This window comes from Microchirus variegatus (genome assembly GCF_963457635.1).
Source record: "Microchirus variegatus genome assembly, chromosome: 4".
Classification (NCBI taxonomy): Eukaryota; Metazoa; Chordata; class Actinopteri; order Pleuronectiformes; family Soleidae; genus Microchirus; species Microchirus variegatus.
The window spans coordinates 16,885,647-16,908,598 of record NC_139805.1 but is presented as its reverse complement, the minus strand read 5'-3'; the positions used below and the strand labels follow the sequence as shown (position 1 = coordinate 16,908,598).

Below are 22,952 nucleotides of genomic sequence, written 5' to 3'. Positions count from 1 at the left end.
ATTATCTATATTAAGACACATTTACTGAAGTAAATAATATATCTGCGCTCATAAAGGCTTGTCATTATGGTATAAAGTCTGTCTCTTCATACTCTTAATTTCCTGGCTCTGATTAATGCTTCTGGAAAAGACTGTGGTGAAATTATAGCACAATTTTGTATCTTTACAATTCCTGTGATAAAAAGCAATGATAGTGAATTATCACAGCATTGTGTTCACATTATCTATCAGTGTGAAGATATCTGAAGACACACTATAAGATAGAGATAATAGAATAGAAATAAATGGCTTATTATTACGCCGTGTCCTTGCGCTGTTCTCTCTTTACCTAAAAAGGTAAAGAGAAAATCTTTACCTAAAGGCAGACAGTAAAAGGTGTATGTGCAACATATGGTGACATGAATGTATGACATGTATGACGTTTAAAAAACGTTAAAAAAAAACAAAAAACAACTTGATCTTGGTCAACGATGTGTTACCCGGTTGGCTTAGAGTCCTCCTGTCAGGCTTAATACGTCTCTCTGTCATTACACACACACACACACACACACACACACACACACACACACCACATGTGATTTGCAATCTGTCACTCACACATGCACACAACCCACATAGATTTGAGTTCTCAAACATGGTGCTGAATGACTACACGGTGTCACCACAGAGGGATTATATAATTCATAACTGCTGCCATGTGAGGGGTGTGGGTTAATTAGAGGTGTGTGTGTTTGTGTGTGTGTGAATGATCCATGCATTACAATAGTGAAGTGCACACTATATAGTTTCATATTTGGCTTTTAAAGGGATGGTTCTGATTTAGTGTGGTTGCATGAAATCAACCTCATCATATTATGGTCAGCACTGACTTTGCTGAACACCCTAAAAACCAGCCTTGAATATGGAAGCACTTATGTGTCAAGTCTTCAGTTTGCTGCATTGTCAGATATTGTCAGATAACCCTTTTCTGCCTGGACACTGAAATTAGTGTCACTTTTGGCATTTTTTTCCATGGCTCGGCTGGACGACACAGTTTGTGTATCAGGCACGTTGTGTTCCATTACTCCACAGTACTTCCTCAACATGATTCGGCTCACGATGGCCATGCTTTTAGCAGTGCTGTCGCTAAATACACCAGACCCCTCTGTTAAATATTGAGATTTTAGAAATTTACTTGCATAATGCTTGGGGAGTTGAGTTGAGTAGAACAGTGGCTCCCCAGGATCAGGAGTGAGAAACCCTGATGTAGTGGAAAAGCACCAGTTCAGAGAGAATCAGTGATTTTTTTTTTACATCAAGTCACACAAATGAGGCAGGAGAAGATCAGCAGCTTGTGTGTCCCCTCTGAGCCAAATCAAGCCTTTTGTTGAAGATGTTCTCTTTGAAAATGCTGCCTGATGGAGAGAAAAAAGACAGCTGTACTTGGATTGTAATAACCTCCTAACCTCAGGCTCAGGTGTGTCAGGCTACTACAGTGACATTGTGTGTACTAGAAAGGATGTCGTTCTACTTTGTGTAACAACCTTCTGCTTCAAAACATGAAAATGCACACTCAGAAACACTACAGAAACACTTAAAGCACAGTAAAGTCATTCACAGTCATTCTAAAGCGACAAACCAAACAGGACAACAGTAACACTGGTAGACAACAACAGCCACCAGATTGAAATGCAAATGATGTTTTTACAAAACTGTGATGTAACATTAGTGGCGACTGTTACTGCTCTTCACTCACACAGTTACAGACCGTTGAGCACAGCTGTGACTGCAGTACAGTCCAGACTTGACTCCCACAGAGCGTTGTCACTGAGGTGCTGCACAGACTGCAAAACAGTACAATTGTCTCTTCACTGTTGTCTGGTCTACACCCACAGGACAACTGTTATTACATTTTCACTAAATGAGTCGATATAGTTCTGCCTCCTTTCATAAGAAGCTTGAACATGTCCGGTCTGAATTTACTCACCTTTAAACTTCTCATCACAACATGGTATTTCAAATCCTGATGTCCAGGTGAGACTGATTTCTGTCTGAAGGTTGCTGTGTTGTCCTCTTCACACTGTGTCTGGCATTACTGTATTGAAATGAAGGAAACTGTCCTGCGGTGGACAATTGCACTCCCATTTGTAATCTGTGGTAGTGCTGCAGGTCTCAAGTGGAAGTGCAATGACTGATATTTACACATAACACAAACACTAACTTGCCACTTTGAGAATAACTTGCAAAGTTTTGCCTTTAATTGTATTCGACCTAGAATATGTCAAAGTAATTCCTTCAGTAATGGACTGGTACCTGGAGTAATATGGCATATGATGCTAAATTGAATTATGGATGGATGCCACTCCCGATGCAAGTTGCAAACCTTATTTGTCTTGGGACCATCACTGGATGTGGTTCCCACTTGGCTGGTGTCAATTTACAGTATCCAATTAGACCAGTCAATGGGAAGCAATGGGGATGGGGCACCTTGCTCAGGGGTACCCTATCCCTTGACCTGTCAGGATTCAAACCACAACCCTCTGGTTGCCAAGTTCCCTTTCCACAAGGCCATGTGCTGCCCCTATTGCTGTTATTATTTGTAGTAGTTGGTCAGCACTCTCAGAATGAAGACCCGGGTTTGAGACCCGGTCAGAACAAGGGCGTTTCTGTATGGAGTTAGCAGGAGTTTGTTCTCCCCGTGTGTGTGTGAAGGTTCTCTCTGGGTTCTCCGGTTTCCTCCCACAGTCCAAAAACCATAGGTGTGAGTGTGAATGGGTGTTTCTATGTGTCCCTGTGATGGACTGGCAAACTGTCTAGATTGTACCCCCGCCTTTCGGCCAATGTCGGCTGAGTGTGGCACAGCACCCACTGTGACCCTCATGTGGAGGATAAAACCATAGAAAATGGACGGATAATCGATTATTACGCACTTACTTTTACTTCTACTTACTTTTACAACTGTTTGGGTTGTGTCATCTTGGGTATGTTCACATTTAACCTGGACATTTGATAAATATAGTTTAAGTTTTAAGTTAGTTTCTTGTGCTCTTTCGTTCATGACTTTTCCCTAAAAACAAACCTCTCTTTGTACCTTTGTATTATTTCCATGGCAATGCATTTACTTTGCTTCTGGTACTTTCCTATGGCTTGTATCCAAGGTCAGAGTCAAGTGACCTGTGTGTTAGTCTTGCTTGAAGGAACTGTTGACAAACCATTGTTGGCACAACATACCAAATGTTAGAATGTACTTTACACTTTCTTGTAGGAGTTCTCTTTTCTTTTGAGAGATACTATGTGGCTTAAGAAAAATGTTCTTCTATGAGTGTTAAATGGACTGAAGTGAATGGCATTTTTAATTAAACAATCGATGGAACTTGGTGGAAGAAACAACAACAAAAAAAAACACTTTTCCACTCAGTCCACTGACTCTCAGAAATGCAGAGTGGCAGCATCAAGGCTCCTTTACTTTTACTGTCGCCAATCCAGACCTGTTTTTTTCCCCTCCGGCCTTACAGAGCAGTGTTCCCGTCATACTTTTATTAAATTCCTGTCATGCTGGTTAAACGCAGTCAGCTGCTTCATTTTGGTCCATAGTGGGGGAGCTACTGAAGTGAGCTTTGTTCATGGGAGGTTGTATTTAAATGCTGGAGCCCCCGTTTTTTAAGCATCTATAGCTGCTTCTGTTGTGGCCCAAAGCAAGACACTAAATGAAAAGAGGATGTTGGAGGGGAGGGAATGAAAGAGGAGCGAGTGAATAAGAGAAAGTAATGACAGAGAGATGGAGAGGCTGATGCAAGAGATGGAGGGAGAATTAATGAGAGATGGGATTTGAGTAAAAGAAAGGACGGGAGGGCTGAGGAGAGGTGTAATGAAAGAGAGGGGAAGAGAGGGGCTGATGAGTGACGGAGACACGGGGAGAAAAAGATGGAGAACAAAGAGAGATGTCACATGTCTTTGATGTTGAGAGGAGTGTCGCAGAGGCAGATATGGGAACACAACTGTGGCTTAATCATGTTACTGTATGTGTGTGTTTCCAGGTGTGCGTGTGTGTGTGTAGTATGTGAGGATTCCTACATGAGATTTTCCAAACTTCCTGTATGTTGTTGTGTCCATGTAAACATTTCTTGTCTAAGAGGGGAAAAAAAGATAGAAAATGAGAATAAAGCAAACACATGGAGGTTGACCGTGGGAGAAAAGACGGGAGAAAATATAGATATAGTACTTGACAAGGACGAGAGAGAACACATTTACAAAGTGAATCAGCCAAGTATAAAATGAGAGAGCATGAAATAGAGAGAGAACATAGAGGAGAGGGATGATTGAAATGACTGTCGGGAGAAAGAGTAAAGAGGGGGGGGGGGGGGGGTGAAGTAATATGGAGGTTAGAGGAGGGAACATGGAAAGGAAGGTGAAAGCACTGGCAACAAAGGAAAAGGTGTTGACAGGAGAGTCAAAGGAGAATGTGCTACAGTGACAATGAAGAAACGGAGGGATAGAACGTGTTTAATATAAACGTTTGAGTTGGATGGTAGTCGTGGAACAAGTTCGGTTTGGTTAAATGTTCAGTTTTCTTAATTAACCCATTAAGGCCTATGGGTGATTTCAGAAAGGACATATAAAACCTGAGGTTCAATACCTACTAAATGACTGATTTCTCAGCCTCTGTAGCAGATATAAGAACACAATTCAAAAAGTATTTGAGAGCGTACACCTGTGGCTTTCCTGGAAAATTTATTTAGATACACCGTCACAGAAAAATGTAAAAGTAAAGTGAATAACTATATTCAATTAAAAAACAGTAAGAAAATAAAGTAATGTCAACTTGTGTCAGTGCCTCGATTTAGTCCTGATGGACTGTGAAGAACAAGAACAACATGTAATGACTGTAACAGTCTGCTTCACATGTGACAGTGATAGTGCTTACCCCTCGTGTGTGGTTGAACACCGTCGTCGATTACGGTGGTAATTCTCCGTCTTCCGTCACTTTCAAAACCTTCAAACTCATCGTCGTTATCGCCGACCTCGTCGTCTTCAAACATAATTATGTCTTAACCATAAATCCCGGGTCGATTGATTCAACACGTTCAAAGTCATCAGCAATGACGTCATCGAAGACGAGAAACTCCTCAAAATCACTGCCTTCAGAAATCTCTTCACTGTCAAAGTCCTCCATGTTTGTGAGAAGAAATGAATCAAAGGTAGAATAACGCAGCTGCGATCCCGGCGTCAATGGGTTAAAACTCAACGTACCAACAGTTTGACACTTTCTCAAACATAAACACAAGGGAAACAACACCAACATGAATTAGTTTGACGGCAAAAATGTTACAATTTTGCAGCCAGTAAAACCCGCACATGAAACTACAGGGAAATCTTCCACCTTTGTTGTTTTCTCTGTTTTATTGTCTATTTCATTTCTTATCTGCACTATAAAGATATGAAAACTGATTTTCTTTTTCTTTATTCTAAACGATCGCACCTATATTTCAGACGGGCGTCGGCATGATTTGACAGCTCTGCACCTAATAATGTCCACGCAGTCAACTGAATTAGAATTAGATAAATGGCTTCATACATGGATCAAGACAAAGATAGCAAGTGAGTAAAAGGGGACAGGAAATGGTCTAGAGGAGATGGACTGCAATGGAGAGGGAAAGAACGCGTGATAGTGGGGGGGAAAAGGAGAGCGGGATTAACTAGAGAGAAGGAGGGCAGAGAGAAAAGACTGGCTGACAGCCTCTGAAAGATCGACAGGAGGGAGAGGGACACGCTGAAAGAGGAGGGGAATAAATGGAGAGGGAGGAGAGAGTGATTGGGTGAAAATGAGCAAGAGACTACAGCGACGAAGCCAGAGAGTTGTGTCTCACTTTCATCATTCAGAGCGTTGCTCATCTGGCGGCAGAGGCTGCCTTTGTCACCGTGAAGGATCCTCACTGTCACACACACACACACACACACACACACACGGAGGAACATGTAGGAAACCCACATTTTCAGTTCAGGGTCTCCTGGCATGTTAGTCACACTATTAATAAATGATTATAGAGATGTTAAATGATGTCCTCCACTAGAACATACTGTACTGTATGTGATCAATATCACTCTCACCGTCAATATCTATGCTTTACATTCACGGCCGATCCTGTCAATGAGTCTTTTCCTCTTCATGTATTTATTCTTCATTTTGTTATTTCTCGTTTTCTTGTCTAGTTTACAGGATTTAGTGACCAAAATGTCTTATATATTGACTTACTTATTTCCAAAACATACCAGTTGCTTGTGTCTGTGTGTTTTTTGTGTGTGTGTGCACATCTGGCCAAAAAACCTATCTTTTATGAGGACATTTTGGCTGCTCCTCATAACTTTATTGGGCTTTTTTAGGGTTAGTTTAAGGGTCAATTAATTAGAAGTGATATTGAGTTAGTGTTAGGTTAAGTGTAAGGCTTAGGTATTAAGTTATGATGGCTAAGGTTAGGGTAAGGGGTTAAGGAATGCATTATGTCCGAGTGTCCCCGTTAAAAAGGCTGTACAATAATGTGTGAGTCTGTATGTGTGTGTGTGGGAGTGTTCTTGTACGTGTAGATTTGTGAGGATCAAATAACAAATACATCATAGCAAGTGATGACATTTTGTTGGGAAATTGGGAAATTCTTTAGTGCAAATATTTGGGGGAACGCGAGGACCAAAAGCTATATAACTTCATTGCTTCAAATGCAGAGCAAGCATTTGAAGCAATACTTTACATATGCTAATTTATATTACTTGTGCATGGCACTGACAGTCAGAGCGTATGGAATTGTATTGGCCTAATTGATTCAATGAGTTATTGTTTCAACTATTACAGGAGCTCTGGTACAATACTGGGTCTAATTAATTTCTCTTTTATCCGTAAATGGTTGTCTATATATTTTGGCAGACAGCTGTATGGAGCTAAAGTGACTTTTTCAAACTTATGTGTTTTTTTCTTCTTTTTCTTCTAATACACATGCATGTTGTTGCACTTTTATAGATTCACACTGACTCATAACATAAGCCCTATTACTTCCATGTGATTATATGTGATCAGGTCTTTTTGTTTTTGCATTCCGGTTGCAATGCTATGTGCATTACCGTGTCGCTGTCCTTCAAAATATCCCTGTGATTGTTAGCCTTATACAGTATTCAACACATGCATTGTAAAGACCCACACTTTTAACTACAGATACACAGCGTTATCAGCAAACATTCACAGTCGGGGTCATTATGATGGTCACTCTGTAGGTGGTTACAGGAACATAATACTGCAAAACACACATGCACACAAACACATGCCGATCACACATAACTCATTATATATTATCCATAGACACTTGTTGCATTACACACACACACACACACACACACACTGTCACTGGTGTTTCTTTCAGCAGCATATGTAGCAACACTGAGCAGCAGAGATGTTGTGTTGGACTGACTTTAATGTGTGCCATGTGTCTCTGTCGTCTGTGTTTGTCTCCACAGTACTACGAAATGTCCTACGGGCTCAACATTGAGATGCACAAGCAGGTAAGAGCCGAAGCTGTGAATGTTTCTTTCTCATTGTAGAATGAAGGTTTGTACTGTTTAGGTGGAGATTGTGTAAATGTTGCATTTATTGAGTTGGAGGAGAGGAGGTTAAATTTGTTATTTACTCCACACAAACCTTGTTTGCCAGTGTGTCATTATGTGTGGGTGGATATACACTGTGCACTGTATCTCCTGTTGCTGTCCTATTTTATGTCGCGTGTATACATGTGTATTTTTCGTAATATACTCTATATTGATAGGATAAAGCAGGATCACTTTCAGCTTTAAATGTATGTTGAGATGATGAGAACCCGGGAAGTGTTACAAGTGGTTTCAACACTCGGCAATAGATGGCTGGTTTTATTACTTTCAGTGAGGTTCATTGCCCAGTGCTGCAGTTTAACTCTGTATACCTGTGAATGGAACATAAACACAAGTACTGTAGCATGGAAATCATGTCATGGGTTTGTGCGCTGATATATTCATATTGATCAAATATGCCTGAGTGAGTATCTTCTCTTATTGTTAAGCAATACAAACATTATCTGCCAACAGAGAGGAAAACAATTACTGGTGTAAGAATGAAACCAATAATAATGCGATTGAAGTGGCTGGTTAAGATTTTAGCATCAAATTGATAAATATTTTGCCAGATATAACAGGAGTGGTTAGTTTTTTTAAGACAGGTTTTGTATATGGCGTGTATCAGCAATGTCTTTGTTATGATTTGTCAGAGACAGTGACACCTTTTGTGGAGGGGCTGTGTTGTTTTGCTTACAGGTGAGCTGCCATGAACAGAATAATAATTTGCTGCTGAGGTTGTTGTTGTCTCGTGTCATGTGATCCCCTTGTTGTCTGTAATTAGCTGTGAATTCAGGAGGGACTGACTGGTGATTACGACGCTGTTTAGGCTCATAAAGAAAATGACTGCTGAACAGGAAGCAGTACGCTGTGTTCACTCCGTTCTATTTGCAACGTGATAACATTAAAATCGAGCTTTTTCAAAATAACATAAAACTTGACCTCCTGTTTCTCACCCCTGATGGCTAATTTTTCATTTGTGCAGAATTTCTTGTTATAATCGTGAACAAAGTGAGGGCTATTAGGAGCTGAAGGAGCTGAAGGGAGCATGGGTTATTACGAATCACCCATTATTGAGAGTCTGTAATGCTGGACACTGTGTTCACAGCGTATATTGCATCTGTCAGTATGTTTTCATGCACGGTTAAAACGACTGCTGTCCCAGTATACAACCATTAGTGGGGAATTACGGGCCGTCCACATGGTGAATACGCATCGTTTTTCTTTCTTTTTATTTATCATATTGGCATTTTGCTCACACAGAAACAGCGTTTTGTAGACCTGAAATTGTATTTTTTGAAAACAACGCCTAGAGTAGACAACAAATATGCTACTTTAGGGAAATTATGATGTCATAGTCCCATCTCTGTTCTTGCGCTGGCACTCACTGTCTTGTGTTATTAAATGAAGTGCGTCTGCCTAATGCAGCGGTTGGAAAAATGTTGAACAGATTACCAAGGACAGACTGGGTCCAATTGAATGCATACGTGTGATGGTAATTCTACTTTTAGCTGCTGGGTGTTTTAGTTTGGCTTTGAGAAATTCGATTTAGTACAAATTCAGTCTTTTAAAAAGACCGGCTTAAGTTGGACTTGCACTGTAATTACATAAAGATACTGAGTGGCTCAGTTGACCATATGAAATCACATCACGTGAACATGTTCTGCAAGGCAAACTGTAGACAGGAAAACAGTCGCCCATCAGATCAACAGACAATACAATGGTATCTTCCTTTAAGGTGACTTCCCTCCTATCTATAGATCTGGAATGCTGACATAATCTCTGTAGCTGACTCTGACTCTGTCACAGATGACAGGAGGGGATTTTTATATTTCACGATATACAATGAGCTCCCATCATGCACGAGATAGACAATAAGAAAGCAGCGCATTGTTTGAAACAATCTCTAAAAACGCCTACCAATGAAAGCCTCTTTACTCTGCACTTTAACCTCATAATCATTGTGTCATTAAGCTGTCAAGGTAATTATAGCACAGAAACATCACACAGTGGGACTCTGTCCAAATACAGAGAGCAGTGTATACGTACTCACTCCTGGAAGAAGTTGTCCAATTAAATTGTCCAATTACTGGTTGGAGCATCTTTGAAAGTTTCATTTTCTTGTGTTGTCCGGTGCATTGTCGTTGGTTTGTTACACTCTGCTTGACACACACAGTCACAGAGATATGCAGCAGTAGTGATAAATGAAATTGCCTGAGAAGCGTTGGCATCTTGATGTTAGTCAGCGTTTAATGCAAAGAGAACAAATATCCAGGTCTGTCTGGAGAATGTTTTCAAAGCTCTGCCTTGGTGTTCAATTTTTCTCTCTAAAATTGGATTCCAAATGTTACGTTTGAAAGTGAAATTACGTAAGATTGTCCTCTCTCTCTCTGCTCTCAGTCCAAATTCAGCTGTGCACAAGATGTGAACTGCTTTGGAAGGCAGGAAACCCCAAAGGGAATTTATGTTGGAATTGTTGCACTGCAAAAAAATGCATTAAACAAACACACCATAAAATCACAGATGTGATTTTATGGTGTGTTCTCCCAATGCCACAACAGACATTACTAACAGAACCGTATTTAGAAAGTGAGACAGACAGACAGAATGAGAAAGACTAGTACCACAGTATTTAAAGGGGACATATTATACCCTATTTCTCCAAGTTAAACCAGATCACTGGCGTCCTAATGAGCTTTGGTCAAAATACCATAAGGATTAAGCACCACAGCAGTTCAATCACCCTGCCAAAACAGCCCTGTTCAGAACGTTCTGTTTAGTAGTATCTCTTTAGGTCCACCTTAAAAAAAAAAGTAAAATTGAACTTAAGGGACAGGAAATGACATCAGCCACAGAGGCTACTGGGAGCTAACATCAGTTAGAATTTGGAAAAGTGATAATTTTGCAGGCTCTAGCAGGCACATTGCTGTCATATATAACATGTATCCACTGGACAGATAAATCCTCTGAGGCTGGAAGTTTGTGTAGAACTCTGTGCTGCACTGTGGAGCCAAGAATAGAACTTTTCGCTGACTCTGCAGACTTCCGGTTTCCGGATACCGTTGCCCTCGCCAGCACTCTCGCGCATGTTTTACGGACAAAGCGTAACTCCGCAAGACAACAATTCCAGGAATTTAGTGCATTGTAACGTCCCAATGAGAGCGGAAGTCAACATTGCATTGTTTTATCTACTGTACTTAGACTGAGGAGGACCACAAAGACATGAGTGAGTCATCTTTTTTCACACTTTGCCGACTGATAGGACCTCCAGAGTCCCAAATATAAGGATTTAAATTATTAAAAAGTTGCTTTTGTGTAATATGGCCCCCTTTAAAGGTGTAATTTTTGGTATTAATACAGGGCAGTTTACTCTGTTGTAATGTGCTACTACAGCTTTTTTTTAATTCAGTTAGGCCAAATCAAGTTGTATTTTCATTCTTAGAAAATAAACTTTCACCCAGTTGTGAAGACAAAGAATGAGGATAGAGATAGAGAGAAAAAAAGGAGACATGAAGAAAAACGAGGAAGAGAGAGGGAGGAAGATATCTGGCAGCAAAGACTAGTAGAACTGGACTGTCAGCTCTTGTCGCCAAAAAAAGAAGAAATGGACTGGGGTGCTGGCTCCAGCTCTGAGAGATGGGAGGAGGAGGAGGGGTGAGAGAGAGAGAGAAGCCAAGGAGGGGAAAGTGTGGAAAATAAGAAGAGAAGAAAGGAGGTGGTGAATATGACAGGAGACCAAAGAGGTACAGTCAAGCGAATGAGAGGGTAGAAAAAGAATAAGATAAGTCTGGTGTCAGGAGCCAGTGAATGAGTCTGAGAAGAGCGAGCAGGGGGGATATGAGAAAGAGGAAAGGTGGGAAAATGTTTGAGTATCGGGGAGAGAAGGAGCTTGGGAAAACTAAAATCAAAATAGGGATGAAAGAAGAGGTGGTATGGGAATATGTGAGAGAGACATATGGTGGTAGTGAAAGAGGACTTACAGTATCACAGATGGAGAAAAGGAAATGGAAAAGCAGAAATTGTCAGAAAGAATAATAAGAAGAAAGAGATCATGTGATTGGAGTATAAAATGGAAAAAAAAAACTGGCATCAATGAGGATAGTAAAAAAGAATGAACAAGGAGAAAACATAAAAAGAGAGGTTGTAGAAAATAAAGGGATGTTACAATGGAGGACGGCCTGAAACAAAGTAAGTGAGATGGTTTGAAAAAAGGAATTTAAAAAAAGGACGACTGAGGATGAGAGACTGCGTGTAAAAAACAAAGTGATGGTTGAGAGAGATTGGAAAAGTGTGAGCGCTGGGATGAGAGGAAAAGAGGGGAGGGAGATTAATTGAACGGATGAAAGAGGGTAAACAGGAAGGATGGAGCATTAGAAGAGAGACGGATAAAGACCTCAGAGAACAGATGAGGGGGGGGGGATGGCGATGAAAACAGGAGCCAAGAGAAAAAGCAATGGAAGGGAAAGGGAAAAATGGAGAGAGTGGGCAGCTTGCAAAAGAGGGAGAGAGTGGTGGAGGAGGAGGAGGGCATCAAGGGAGGGAGGGGAGCTTTGAGTTGCAGTCAGAAATAATGAATCATGAATAGATTTAACAGTATCTGCTCTTATTTCCTCTCCTCTTCCTTCATCTCCCCCCCATCTCCCCCCCAAACAAAAAAAAACTCCCTCCTAACATCCTGTCGAGATCACTGCTAGTTATTAGTGGCAGGGCCGTCTCATGTCCCAGCATTAATTGAGCTGTAACAGTCATCTTGTGTCTTTCTACCCTTCCTCCGAGCAGTTTCTTTTCATCTCCTCTCTCCTTCTCCCCGTGAGTCTCATAGTGACTCTCTGTCTTTAACTTCTTGATCTCCCTGGCTTCCCCTGTAGGGCTGCACGCCGAGGGAATCATGCGACACGTGACGTCACTGAACATGATAGCACGCTATCACTTTCGATAAATAAACAAGCTCATAGAGTAATTAGGGTTTTAGTATTAGATTAAAATCAGATTAAATTAATATACAAACCGATATATACAATATCAAACAGTGTGCAGCCCTACTTCCTTCCTATGTCTCTTTCTTCCTCTCTCCATCTACGTCTCTATCTGAACTATATGAAAACAGGAACAAAAGAGACATCTTCCCCACTCTAGGCTGCATAGATACATGGACACGCATGCACATGCATGCACGTTCCACATTATCTCACTGGGTTCTTTTCCATTATCTTATAATATCATATATAGCTGTATCCCCAGGAGCAGCGAAGGAAGGACTTTACATTTCTCTCTGTGGCTGTTCTGTATTCATTTCTATAGCACGTCTGGGGTTGGAATAGTTATGGCCTTTATCCCCCGACTGTGTGCAGAGGCACAGCATGTATATATCAGTGACATTGTAATGCAGACATATGTTGTGGTTGGTTGAGGGAGGCGATGATCTGTCTGCACTGTGGCGTGGTGAATAGACTGAAGCGGCCGTGTATTGACAGCTTATACTTGTAGAAAGGATAACAGGACGGCGGTGGGAGGTGAATAGTAGCTTTGTTGGAAGCAGTGGCAAAAAAAACCTTGTGACCAGAGAGCAGCCTGGGGGAAAAAAATATATAAAAAATAACATTTGAAAGGCAGGAAGTGAATGAGATATGATTTTCCTTACATCTGCAGTTCAACTTCAAAGGCCTGTTTAGCAGAGCACAGAGCTCACAGCTGCTCACTGTGAGTGAAAGGACCCACACGGCCGTGATAAACAGCAGCTAAACATTATGGTGTCGCATTGAAAACTCGACTTAAAAGGACCTGAGGACAGTCGGAGCCCTTCTTATTAACGGTACCACATAAGACCACATGACATCACCAAGCTGCGACCTAATGAATCGATAATTACAAACTCCGCTGGGATCTCGCAATCAAAACAATAAGGAAGCAGCGTGGCATCATGGGAACTGTTTATGGCCGTAGAACCAACTATCTCTTCTGTGTTTTATTGGTCCCACATTCAGTTTTTATTATTTTATTGTTTAGTTTTTTACTGTTTAGCTACATTCTTTAATATCCTGTCCTGTTTCATGTATTCATGCCATGTACAGCACTTTGGTCAACTTGGTTGTTTTTAAATGTGCTATAGAAATAAAGTTGGGTTGGATTGGAAATATATCCTTTTCTTTATGCTGAAGTTTGATGAGAGGTTTGCCCAGAAACATATAGCAGGTGATAGTAAAACAGAAAATGACATTAATAGGCAAAAATAAAAATAAATCAAATGGCTATTGCCCTGAATAGAAATAGAGATTTTTATGGATTTAAAGATGTGTTGGCTCATGTAAGTGCTCTACTCAACAAAAATTCCAAACATAAAGTCTTGTTTTTAGATATTTCAATGCAGATATATTACATGTTATAAGTAGGACTATACAGCAGGCCTCTATTTTTATTACAAAATGAACACATACTGTACATAACTTCATAATGGCAGCTGATGATTTCAGCTGGAAGAAGAACATAAATACTGCTTTCCACAAGGACTGCAGCTTTTACAGTGACACTGAATAATGTTATGCAGAGTTTGACTACATGGTTTGAATATACAGGTATGATGCATGTTATTTTACTTGCTGGCCCAGCAAACCAAAATGACCTTGGAGTTGCTTTCTTGCGGTGAAGTTTTTATTTTTGGAAGTAATATGCCTTCCTTTCCATGGTCACAGTTTTAGAGTTAATGGTTGTGTTCAGCAGTCGGGTCCATTATTTTCTGTGCTGGGATGCTGTCCCGAGTATAAACCCTTGGGGCCCAGCAAGGAATCGACTGTGGCAGCATTTCAATAACTGCCTATGTAAGTGTTTCTCAAAGAGAGGGACCTGACAGTGCGTCACAGAACGGGTCAGATGGCTGTATGTCTTCACACCGTGTCCACTGCTGCAGTTAAACACTACATACACATCTGTGTCTTCATTTCACCTTTAAAAAAAAGGAAGCAGCGATGCATGAAAAATGCATGTAGCATCATACAATTACACTCCTCCTCAGCAGTAATTACACAAGCTTATCACTGGAAACAGGAACATCCTGCCTTTGAATCACATTTAGAGGAGCCCTGTTTTGTTGATTTTGCACAACGATTAGTGCTTTTAGGTGTCATACTGATTTATTTTAGATTTATTTCAGGTCGCAGGGTGTCTGTAGTAATCCTGCATGCTTGGCTAATCACTGGAAATGCTTTTGTACAAGACGACGTGCTTTTACATAAGGTTAAACATTGTGTAGGAGACATTCTCGATTTTAAGAAACTGCAGGATACAAGAAAATAAGGCTGTTTCCACCAAGTGACACCACTGCAGTTCAGGTTGTCCTGATAAACCCTGAACGGGCTTACATTTCCACAATGGGGGTGGGTGTGAAGGCCGGATGGCGAAAGCTCCATAAAGAGCATAACATCGTGATAGTGTGTGTTAGTGTAACCCACCAATAAAGTCTTCTTCAGTGAAGAAAGTGACATAGAAAACTAAGAGCAACAAGAGAAGACATCCAGCATTTCATGTTCTCTGATCAACTGACTGAAGTTTGTCCACCTCAGTGTTTCTGAATCCTGGTCCTCGTGAACCCACTGCCCTGCACGTTTTTAGCAAGTTTCCCTGCTCCAACACAGCTGATTCAAATAAATGTCTTGTTACCAGGCTTTGTTTGCAGAGCTCGTTGATGAGCTGACTATTTGAATCAGGTGTGTTGGAGCAGGGAAACATCTGAAACATACAGGGCAGTGGATTCAGAAACACTGGTCTTCACCATTTAGGTGCCGGATCACTGTGTTATACACGCACAGAACGATGCCAACAATTGGGTTCAAACAGATCAGTGATTTTGGTTTCGTTCACAACTTTTAACAACTGAAATATACATACTGAACCAAACTGCACCATGAAGAAGCTGTGCAGTTGAATTTAGCTCATATATCACTGATATAGAGTTCTGTAATGAGAATGCTAGTTAAAGACATGGAAACCTCTCTGTCATGTGTTATCTTTGTTTCACGTTCCATTTGTTTCTGCCTCTTTACGTCATTCGTAAAATAATTCTGAGCATAAACAGTGAATTAAATATTCAGTCTTTGAAATGAAAAATATCTTACGTTATGACTTAACCGTTTCAGACTAGAATGTGAGTTATTTGTTCAGACGTATGAACAGCTCAGAAGTGAGATTCCTGTATCTAATCTTTTTAAAAAATATTCTTCTTAACACTGACTGAAAGGAGCTGAGAGATAACATCCCATACCTGAGAGGTGCCAATGTGTCAGCGTGTCCTTGAGATGGAAAGCAGACCCCTTGCTGCTCACTAATTTTAAGAAATTTGTATAATAACAGATTGAGATGAAAGATCGAAAAATGTGCAGCTACTTATTTTGTAAAGCCAAACACGAACATTGGACTTGAATAATCCTTGGTTGACATGGTTGTTACTGAAACATTCTTCATTCACCTTGCAAAGGTTAGGTTAAAGACGACACCTGACAGAAATCAATAGTCTGGATATTAAGGATGTGTGGAGAGTTCAGCTTTTAACAAATTTGCAATGAAACACAAGGTAAACATGTCAGATATTAGAGCCACAATACACACAAAGACCAGTCTTACTATACAACATATAGCCGTTATATACTGTATCAGAATGCTGACTGTGGTTCATAGACCAGGCAGGAAATTATAGGAAGCTGTGTTTGATAGTCAGGATGCTCAGCAGCCAGACTGTTTCCCCTGTGGACTCCTGAGGACAGATGAAGCAGCTGGCTGTCCTTCCTTCCTGCTCCCTCCTTTCATTACACACACACACACACACATGAAGCTGACAGTGAGGGAGTTACATGTGTGTGTTTTTGTGTGACACAAAAGAGAAGTCTTTCTTTCTTCACTATTTTATTGCAAACAATGTAGGCATTTCTTTGCAGTCACGGCACAAAAGAAAAGAAAAGAAAAAGAAACCAACTTTAAACTGACATGAATATAAAGCGAAAAGTGAGAGACAAAAAAATGAAAGAAGAAATTAACTGTGAAAACGAGAAAACGGAGAAGGAAGATTAAGACACAGTATGAGCAGGAGAGGGAGATCTCATATTTATCTGTTTGCGTTGCATAAAACACAGTGTGTGTGTGTGTGTGTGTGTGTGTGTGTGTGTGTGTGTGAGCTTATCTTTCTGCCTAATTGCCCCAAGCTGTCTCGGGCCTTTTTATGCATGTGCTCTTCTTGCACGTGTGTGTGTGTGTGTGTGTGTGTGTGTGTGTGTGTGTGTGTGTGTGTGTGTGTGTGTGTGTGTGTGTGTGTGTGTGTGTGTGTGTGTGTGTGTGTGTGTGTGTGTGTGTGTGTGTGTGTGTGTGTGTGTGTGTGTGTGTGTGTGTGTGTGTGTGTGTGCATATGTTGGTATATTTGGCAGATGTTGTGACCTGAATCCCCATCTCATTTGGGAGAGGGTAGAAAGCTAACGAGAAAGAGAAAGATACGGCAGAGGCAGAGAGTGCCTTCATTTTCTGAACTCACTGCTTTGGTTCTTAATAGGATTGGGCTTTTTCTCTCCCTTTTTTCTTTCTTTCTCAATCTCTCTCTCTCTTCATCCGCTCTGTGTGTCATCTTTTTCTCTCTCTGTCATTTCCACCAACCAGTCTGTCCATCATTTCCTTCCATAGTCCTGGTGTGATTTTTATTTTAACTTGTTTCATTTAAAGGAATGGATTAGGAGTCACTTGTGTATGTGGGTCAACTTGAACAGGCTTCGGCGAGGTCACTTTGTGTGTTTTTGCACTCTCCCTGATGATGTGCATATGTAGCACCTGCGCTTTGTGTTTGTGTGCAGCTTCGACATCTCTCTCTCTCTCTCTCTCTCTCTCTCTCTCTCTCTCTATCTCGCTTCCCGTCTATTCCCTCGCTTCATGCCGTGTGTGTGTATGCCTGTGCATACATGTGTAACAGAGCTCATTTGTGAATAACGAGGCATGGGTTGGTGGGGGGTGGGGAGGGCAGGATACAGGAGTGATAGAAGGAAGGAAGGAAAGGACAAATATTGAAAGATGAGATGAGAAAGTGAGTGATTGAATTCCCATGGAGCTAGCCTTTTAACATAATAGCCCTGTCACTCTCGCTCTGCATAGCTGCACGCGCACCGTATTTGATTATCTGTGTATGTGCGTTTGTGTGTTTTTGCATTTTGATGATAAGTTTGAGTTTTGACTGGTTTTTACTTTCTTATACTCGTTTAGACTTGGTTTCAGACACACTGGTTTTATCATGGGATGTTATCATCATCAGGACCTAAGCCCAGTCCTAATGAGGCAAAAACAAAAGTCTCTTGTCTCGAAGCCCCAATAAACCAACATTTTAGTGAATTAATTGCATTTATTATGCTTGAAATGTTGCTTTGACGCCGTACACAGCTCAAGGCAGAGAGAAGCACATGAGAACCAAAGACGGGTACTGGTTAACAACAGACCACTGAGGTTCTACCTGGAACAATTTTCTTCTGAAAACCCCTTTTCCGAAGAAAGCGTTTTTCAAGGGTTCTTGGTAACACTAATGTTCCAGTAAGAACCATTTTGATCCAGAGAACCCTTTAAAACCCCTTTCCTGAATAAAGGGTTTTAAAGGGTTCTTGGTGGAACCCTCCAAAAGGTTTCCAGGTGAAACCTTTATAAAAAGGTTCCACCTGGAGCCAAAAAGGGTTCTCCTATGAGGACAAGCCAAAGAACCTTATGGTTCTATTTAGCACTTTTAGTTCTAAGAGTATAACAACACTGATTTGAATAACAAGTACAACAACAATAGTAACTCAAGTTTCAAGGTTTTTATTTGCCATTTGTGCTTAAACAGACAGTCCAGGCACATTGGAAATATATTGCGGGTTCAACGAGATAGTTTTTTTTTACAAAAAGGAACACACATTTATATATAAATAAATATATAGCTCAAAAATCTATACATAGTATAAAAATGTTTTGGTTTTTTTTAATGTAAAAGGAGATGTAGAAAATGTAAAAACAAATATACAGCACCTTTATATATATATGTATGTATGTATACATATACATCTACACATACATATATATTGCACAGAATATTGCATTGTTAACAACCACATGGAGAAAGGGTGTCTGAGCCTGCGTGTCTGTGTGTGTGTGTGGACACATGCATCTGTGTATGGTAGAGGGATTGTCATTGGATGTCAGGGTCAGCTGACATCCAGTTGTCAGCTCCAAGGGGGCCAGATGACGGAGCTACTGACCGAGGCCAAACCATTCGACGCACAGGTGGAGCCCAGAGGTCCAGGACCTCCCCAGACCACCCCGCTACAAACGGGTAGAGGTTTACGTAGAGCTCCCTGGCAGTGGAATCCCCAGGGGGCAGGAGATGGGCAGATTCCCGAGCATAGGTAGGGGACCAGAGGTCTGAGGGTCCCGTCATGTACAACTCCACAGTGCGCCAGCTCAAGGCTGCACCAGGCATCCAGGAGCTCAGGCGCCCTGTCCCGACCCCTCGCCATGTGAGCAGCCCACCGCCCACCACTGATGTGCGTGGAAATAGAGTGCGGCCGAATGTGCTACTTTGTGTCTGTTTGTATTGCGTTTGCATTGCGGATGACATGAGTTTGAAGCCGTATGCAGTCTGTCAATGCAAGCTGGTGAGCTGGCACAGTGTGAATATGACTAATGGCTTAGTGAATAATATAGCCAGAGAGAGAAAGAGACACACAGAGCAAGAGAGAGGGAGATTTGTTTGATTGTAAAACTACAAGCCGTGTGAAGCGCGGATCTTATGTCCCTCAGTTACATGCCTGTGTACATGTGTATACTGTAATAGTACAGGTGTGTTCTGGTAATCAATCTCTCTGTGTGTGTGTGGGGGGGGTGTGGGGGTGTGTGTGCATGTGTGTGTGCGTGCGTGTGTGCGCGTGTGTGTGCGTGTGTGTGCACGCTTGCTGTATAAGAGAAGTGAGCTGTCTGTCTTTATTTTTCACTCGGAATGTTTCTGCTCTCTGCTTTGCTGCCTATCTTGTATGGGTTCTGCACTGAAGGTTGAATCCATGACTTTATGTGTGTGTATGTGTCTAAGGACGTGTGTTTCCATGTGTGTGTGTGTAATGTGTGCTTGTTGGTCTCACGCTGGGAGGCTCTGCTTGCTCTGCACACAGCTCATTGTTTGAGTGCTCTCTGCTCTGTTTGGATTGGTTTTCTGTGTGCGTGTGTGTGTGTGTGCGCGTGTGGCATGAATTTTGTGAGCAAAGTATTGAGTGTGTATGCGTGCGTGTGTGGTTGTATTTGTGTGCGCAATTCTTAGGCGCGTGTACCTTATAGTGTTTTTGTGTGCAAGCCTCTCTCTCTCTCTCCTGTTTCCCTTCCTTTTCTACCAGAATAGAGGGGCCATCAATCAGAGGCAAGGGGGATGGAGGAAAGGAGGGAGGGGAGGGGAGGGGAGGGGAGGAGGAAGTGAAGAGGAGGAGAGGAGTTGGCTTAGTGCCAGGGAAGAGGAGCTGGCACTCTGCCCAGAGGAGAGGGAGAGAGAGGAAAAAACAAGACTGAGCAAGAAAAGAAAGTGTGTGTGTGTGTGTGTGTGGAGGGGGGTTGTTTGGGGGGGGTGGTGAGCAGGGTAAAGAGATAGAGCAAGAAAGTGAGAGACATGAGAGAGAATAAGGAGAGCAGAGAGAGAGAGAGCAAAAGAGCAAGGCCAAGTGTATTGAGGGAAAACCGAGGGGGAGCGAGACAGAGGCTGTGGAAGTGGAAAAATGAGCCAACAGAATAGAGAAAGAAAAAGGCTGATTGCATAGGTGGTGGTGGTGGAGAGTGTGTTTGCGCGTGTGTGTGTGTGCGCGCGCGTGTGCGTGTGTGTGTGGTTGGGGGGGGGAGGGGGTCACTGAATAGCTCTGTGTCTTCAACCCCAATCAGTGGGTGATTAGAACATCACAGGCTACAAATATTTACCTTAAACTGTTCACTGAGGGGAGAGCAGTCCAATTAGAAAGCAAGGGACAGAGATAAGCTCCAGTGTTTTGTGTGTCTGTGTGTGTGTGTGTGAGTTCACGTACAGCGTGACAATGCCCAAAAACAGACAAACTACGCGTCATTGGTGCTGCAAAGTGATCACTTCATAAACTACACTCACAGTGTTCATGAGCTCATGTTATCGTCCGCTGCTCCATCTGCTTCGGTGTTTGCATGTCGTGCATGCAGAGGTTGTCTTCTGCAAACCTTTGTTCTTACACGTGGTCGTTCGAGCTAGTGTTGCGAGTAACTCTTACATTTTTATCGTCTCAAAGCAAGCCTGGCCATTCTCCTCTGCTGCTCACTGGCAATTTTCTCTTTCTCTTTTGGACCATTCTCTGTAAACCCCCTTGAGAGACGGTTGGTTGTTGAGTGAAAATCCCAGTAGATCAGCAGTTTCTGAAATCCTCAGACCAGACTGTCTGGCAGCAGCAACCATGCCACGTTCAAAGTTGCTTAAATCACCTTCCTTCCACATTCTGAAACTCAGTTTGAGCTTCACTGGTCGTCTTGACCATGTCTACATGCCTAAATGCATGAAGTTGCTGCCGTATGACTGGCAGATTAGATAAGGTACACTGTCAACCTCTATGCATAGGCCCACTATTCATTCATTTATTTATATTACTATTAGTAGTCTGCCTTTCCTGTTGAATAATCATCATCTTACTATTTCCTCAAGGTGACTGTGATGTTGTCAAAGTGCTCATATTCTCCAAACTGCAGCCCAAAATTGCAGAATAGTATGAATAAAATCCTACGAGGCCATCATTATGAAGTGTAGACATTTACCTGACTGATTAGAGGAGCCCAGGACAAAGAGCTAGGATCCAGAACTGAAGAAACTTAACAACCGAGTATTTTATAGTGATTCTGGCTGCTGCAGCTTTAATCAGCTACTCATTTTGGCTCTTACGGAACATAATGTTGAAATGGAATGGAATGAGTCCAAGCATTGTGACTGTGTCATTCAATCAGTTGGGCTGGTGCAGCTGGAGTTTAAGTATGTTGCTTCACTATTGCTCATTGTGTTTCTTCATGGCTTTAAACCAGCAATACTTGAGATTATTTCACAATAAAAGCAGTGGTTAGACCCAGGGTTTTTGAATCCAGGTGAAGCAGCTAAATATATAACGCTGCAAACACCATCCTCATAGCCAGTGGTTAGTCTAACCCTGTGTGGTGTTTTTTCACATTACCTGTGCATGAATTATGACCTGGCAGAGGAGGGAAAACATCATGGAGCACAGTGACAATGTTAGGGTGGTTAGAATTTCTTTTGATCAGTTGTTTAATGAGTTAAAAAATATGAAATACTGTTGTAAAAAAGGGAGGCTTGGCACAAACATGGATGGAAAACGAATGTGCTTCATCAGTGCTGTGCTGTAAATAACGTAGGAATAGGAGGACACACAAATACAATACAAGTACAATACAATTTTGTTCATGATAACGATGGTATGATGATACAGTGATTCTGATATACTGTATACACCAATTTTCTGAGAAGTTTGTCTTTCAACGGCGCCTTTTCCTGGAATACTTACATCAAGGTCACAGCAACAAATATTGCATAACCCACTGAAGGCGTCATTCAGAATTTAAACATGTTGGCATTTCTGTCACGTTAGCTGCAGCCGTGCGTAACCAACGCATGGCCGCGTTTCCGTTTGTAACCAATGATATATCAGACATTTTTGATTGACACCACTTGGTAGACCGTAGATCTCTGGGCACTGGACGTTTTGCTGCGTTCCAGTGCAACTCCAAAAAGGAGGACAAGTGAGTGTTTGGCTGGAGGCGGTGTTTGAAATCTGGATAGTTTCGGCCTGTATCCAGACGTATGGCCACCCTAGAAGAAACCAATAAAAACTCACGTGCAATTCAGAGTCATTTGACCTGGGAGTGAATGCCGATTAAATCCATTCCCACTGGTGAAAACCTGTCGTTTTTAAACCTGTGATTAATCTGTTTCTGGGTTTTTTTTGACCAGTGGGAATGGGGTATTAACAGACATAGGGAGAGGAGCGATGAAAGCAACCAAACGGGAGCAGAGTGATGGCAGAGATATTTGTAGACGATTATTAGAGTCAGGAGAGGAGTATCTCACTCACACACACACACACACTGCAGAGCTCCCCCCATAAAGCTGGCTCACTCAGTCATTGTGGGACTCAGAGGCTGGCACAGCTGGCAGCGCCCGAGCACACTGGGCACCGTCTCCCTCCTCCTGAGCCAAGCTCAACCCACACTCATCACATTCAAATTCACCAAGCTTTATTGGCAAGATGAACGTGGACAGTGTTGCTCGCTGTCATGCTGGGAGACCAAATACAATGCTGATCTTT

At 41.8% G+C, this 22,952-nt stretch overlaps 1 protein-coding gene across 1 annotated transcript in view; it reads left to right on the top strand.

Annotated features, from left to right (window-relative positions):
* Positions 1–22,952, top strand: part of tle2b (TLE family member 2, transcriptional corepressor b) — a gene marked incomplete at both ends in the record, with an annotated part of 74,243 nt that overhangs the window by 19,906 nt on the left and 31,385 nt on the right. Inside the window, one exon of the mRNA XM_083887843.1 lies at positions 7,480–7,524. Coding sequence (XP_083743969.1) covers positions 7,480–7,524 — 45 coding nt within the window. The remainder of the gene's footprint in view (positions 1–7,479; positions 7,525–22,952) is intronic.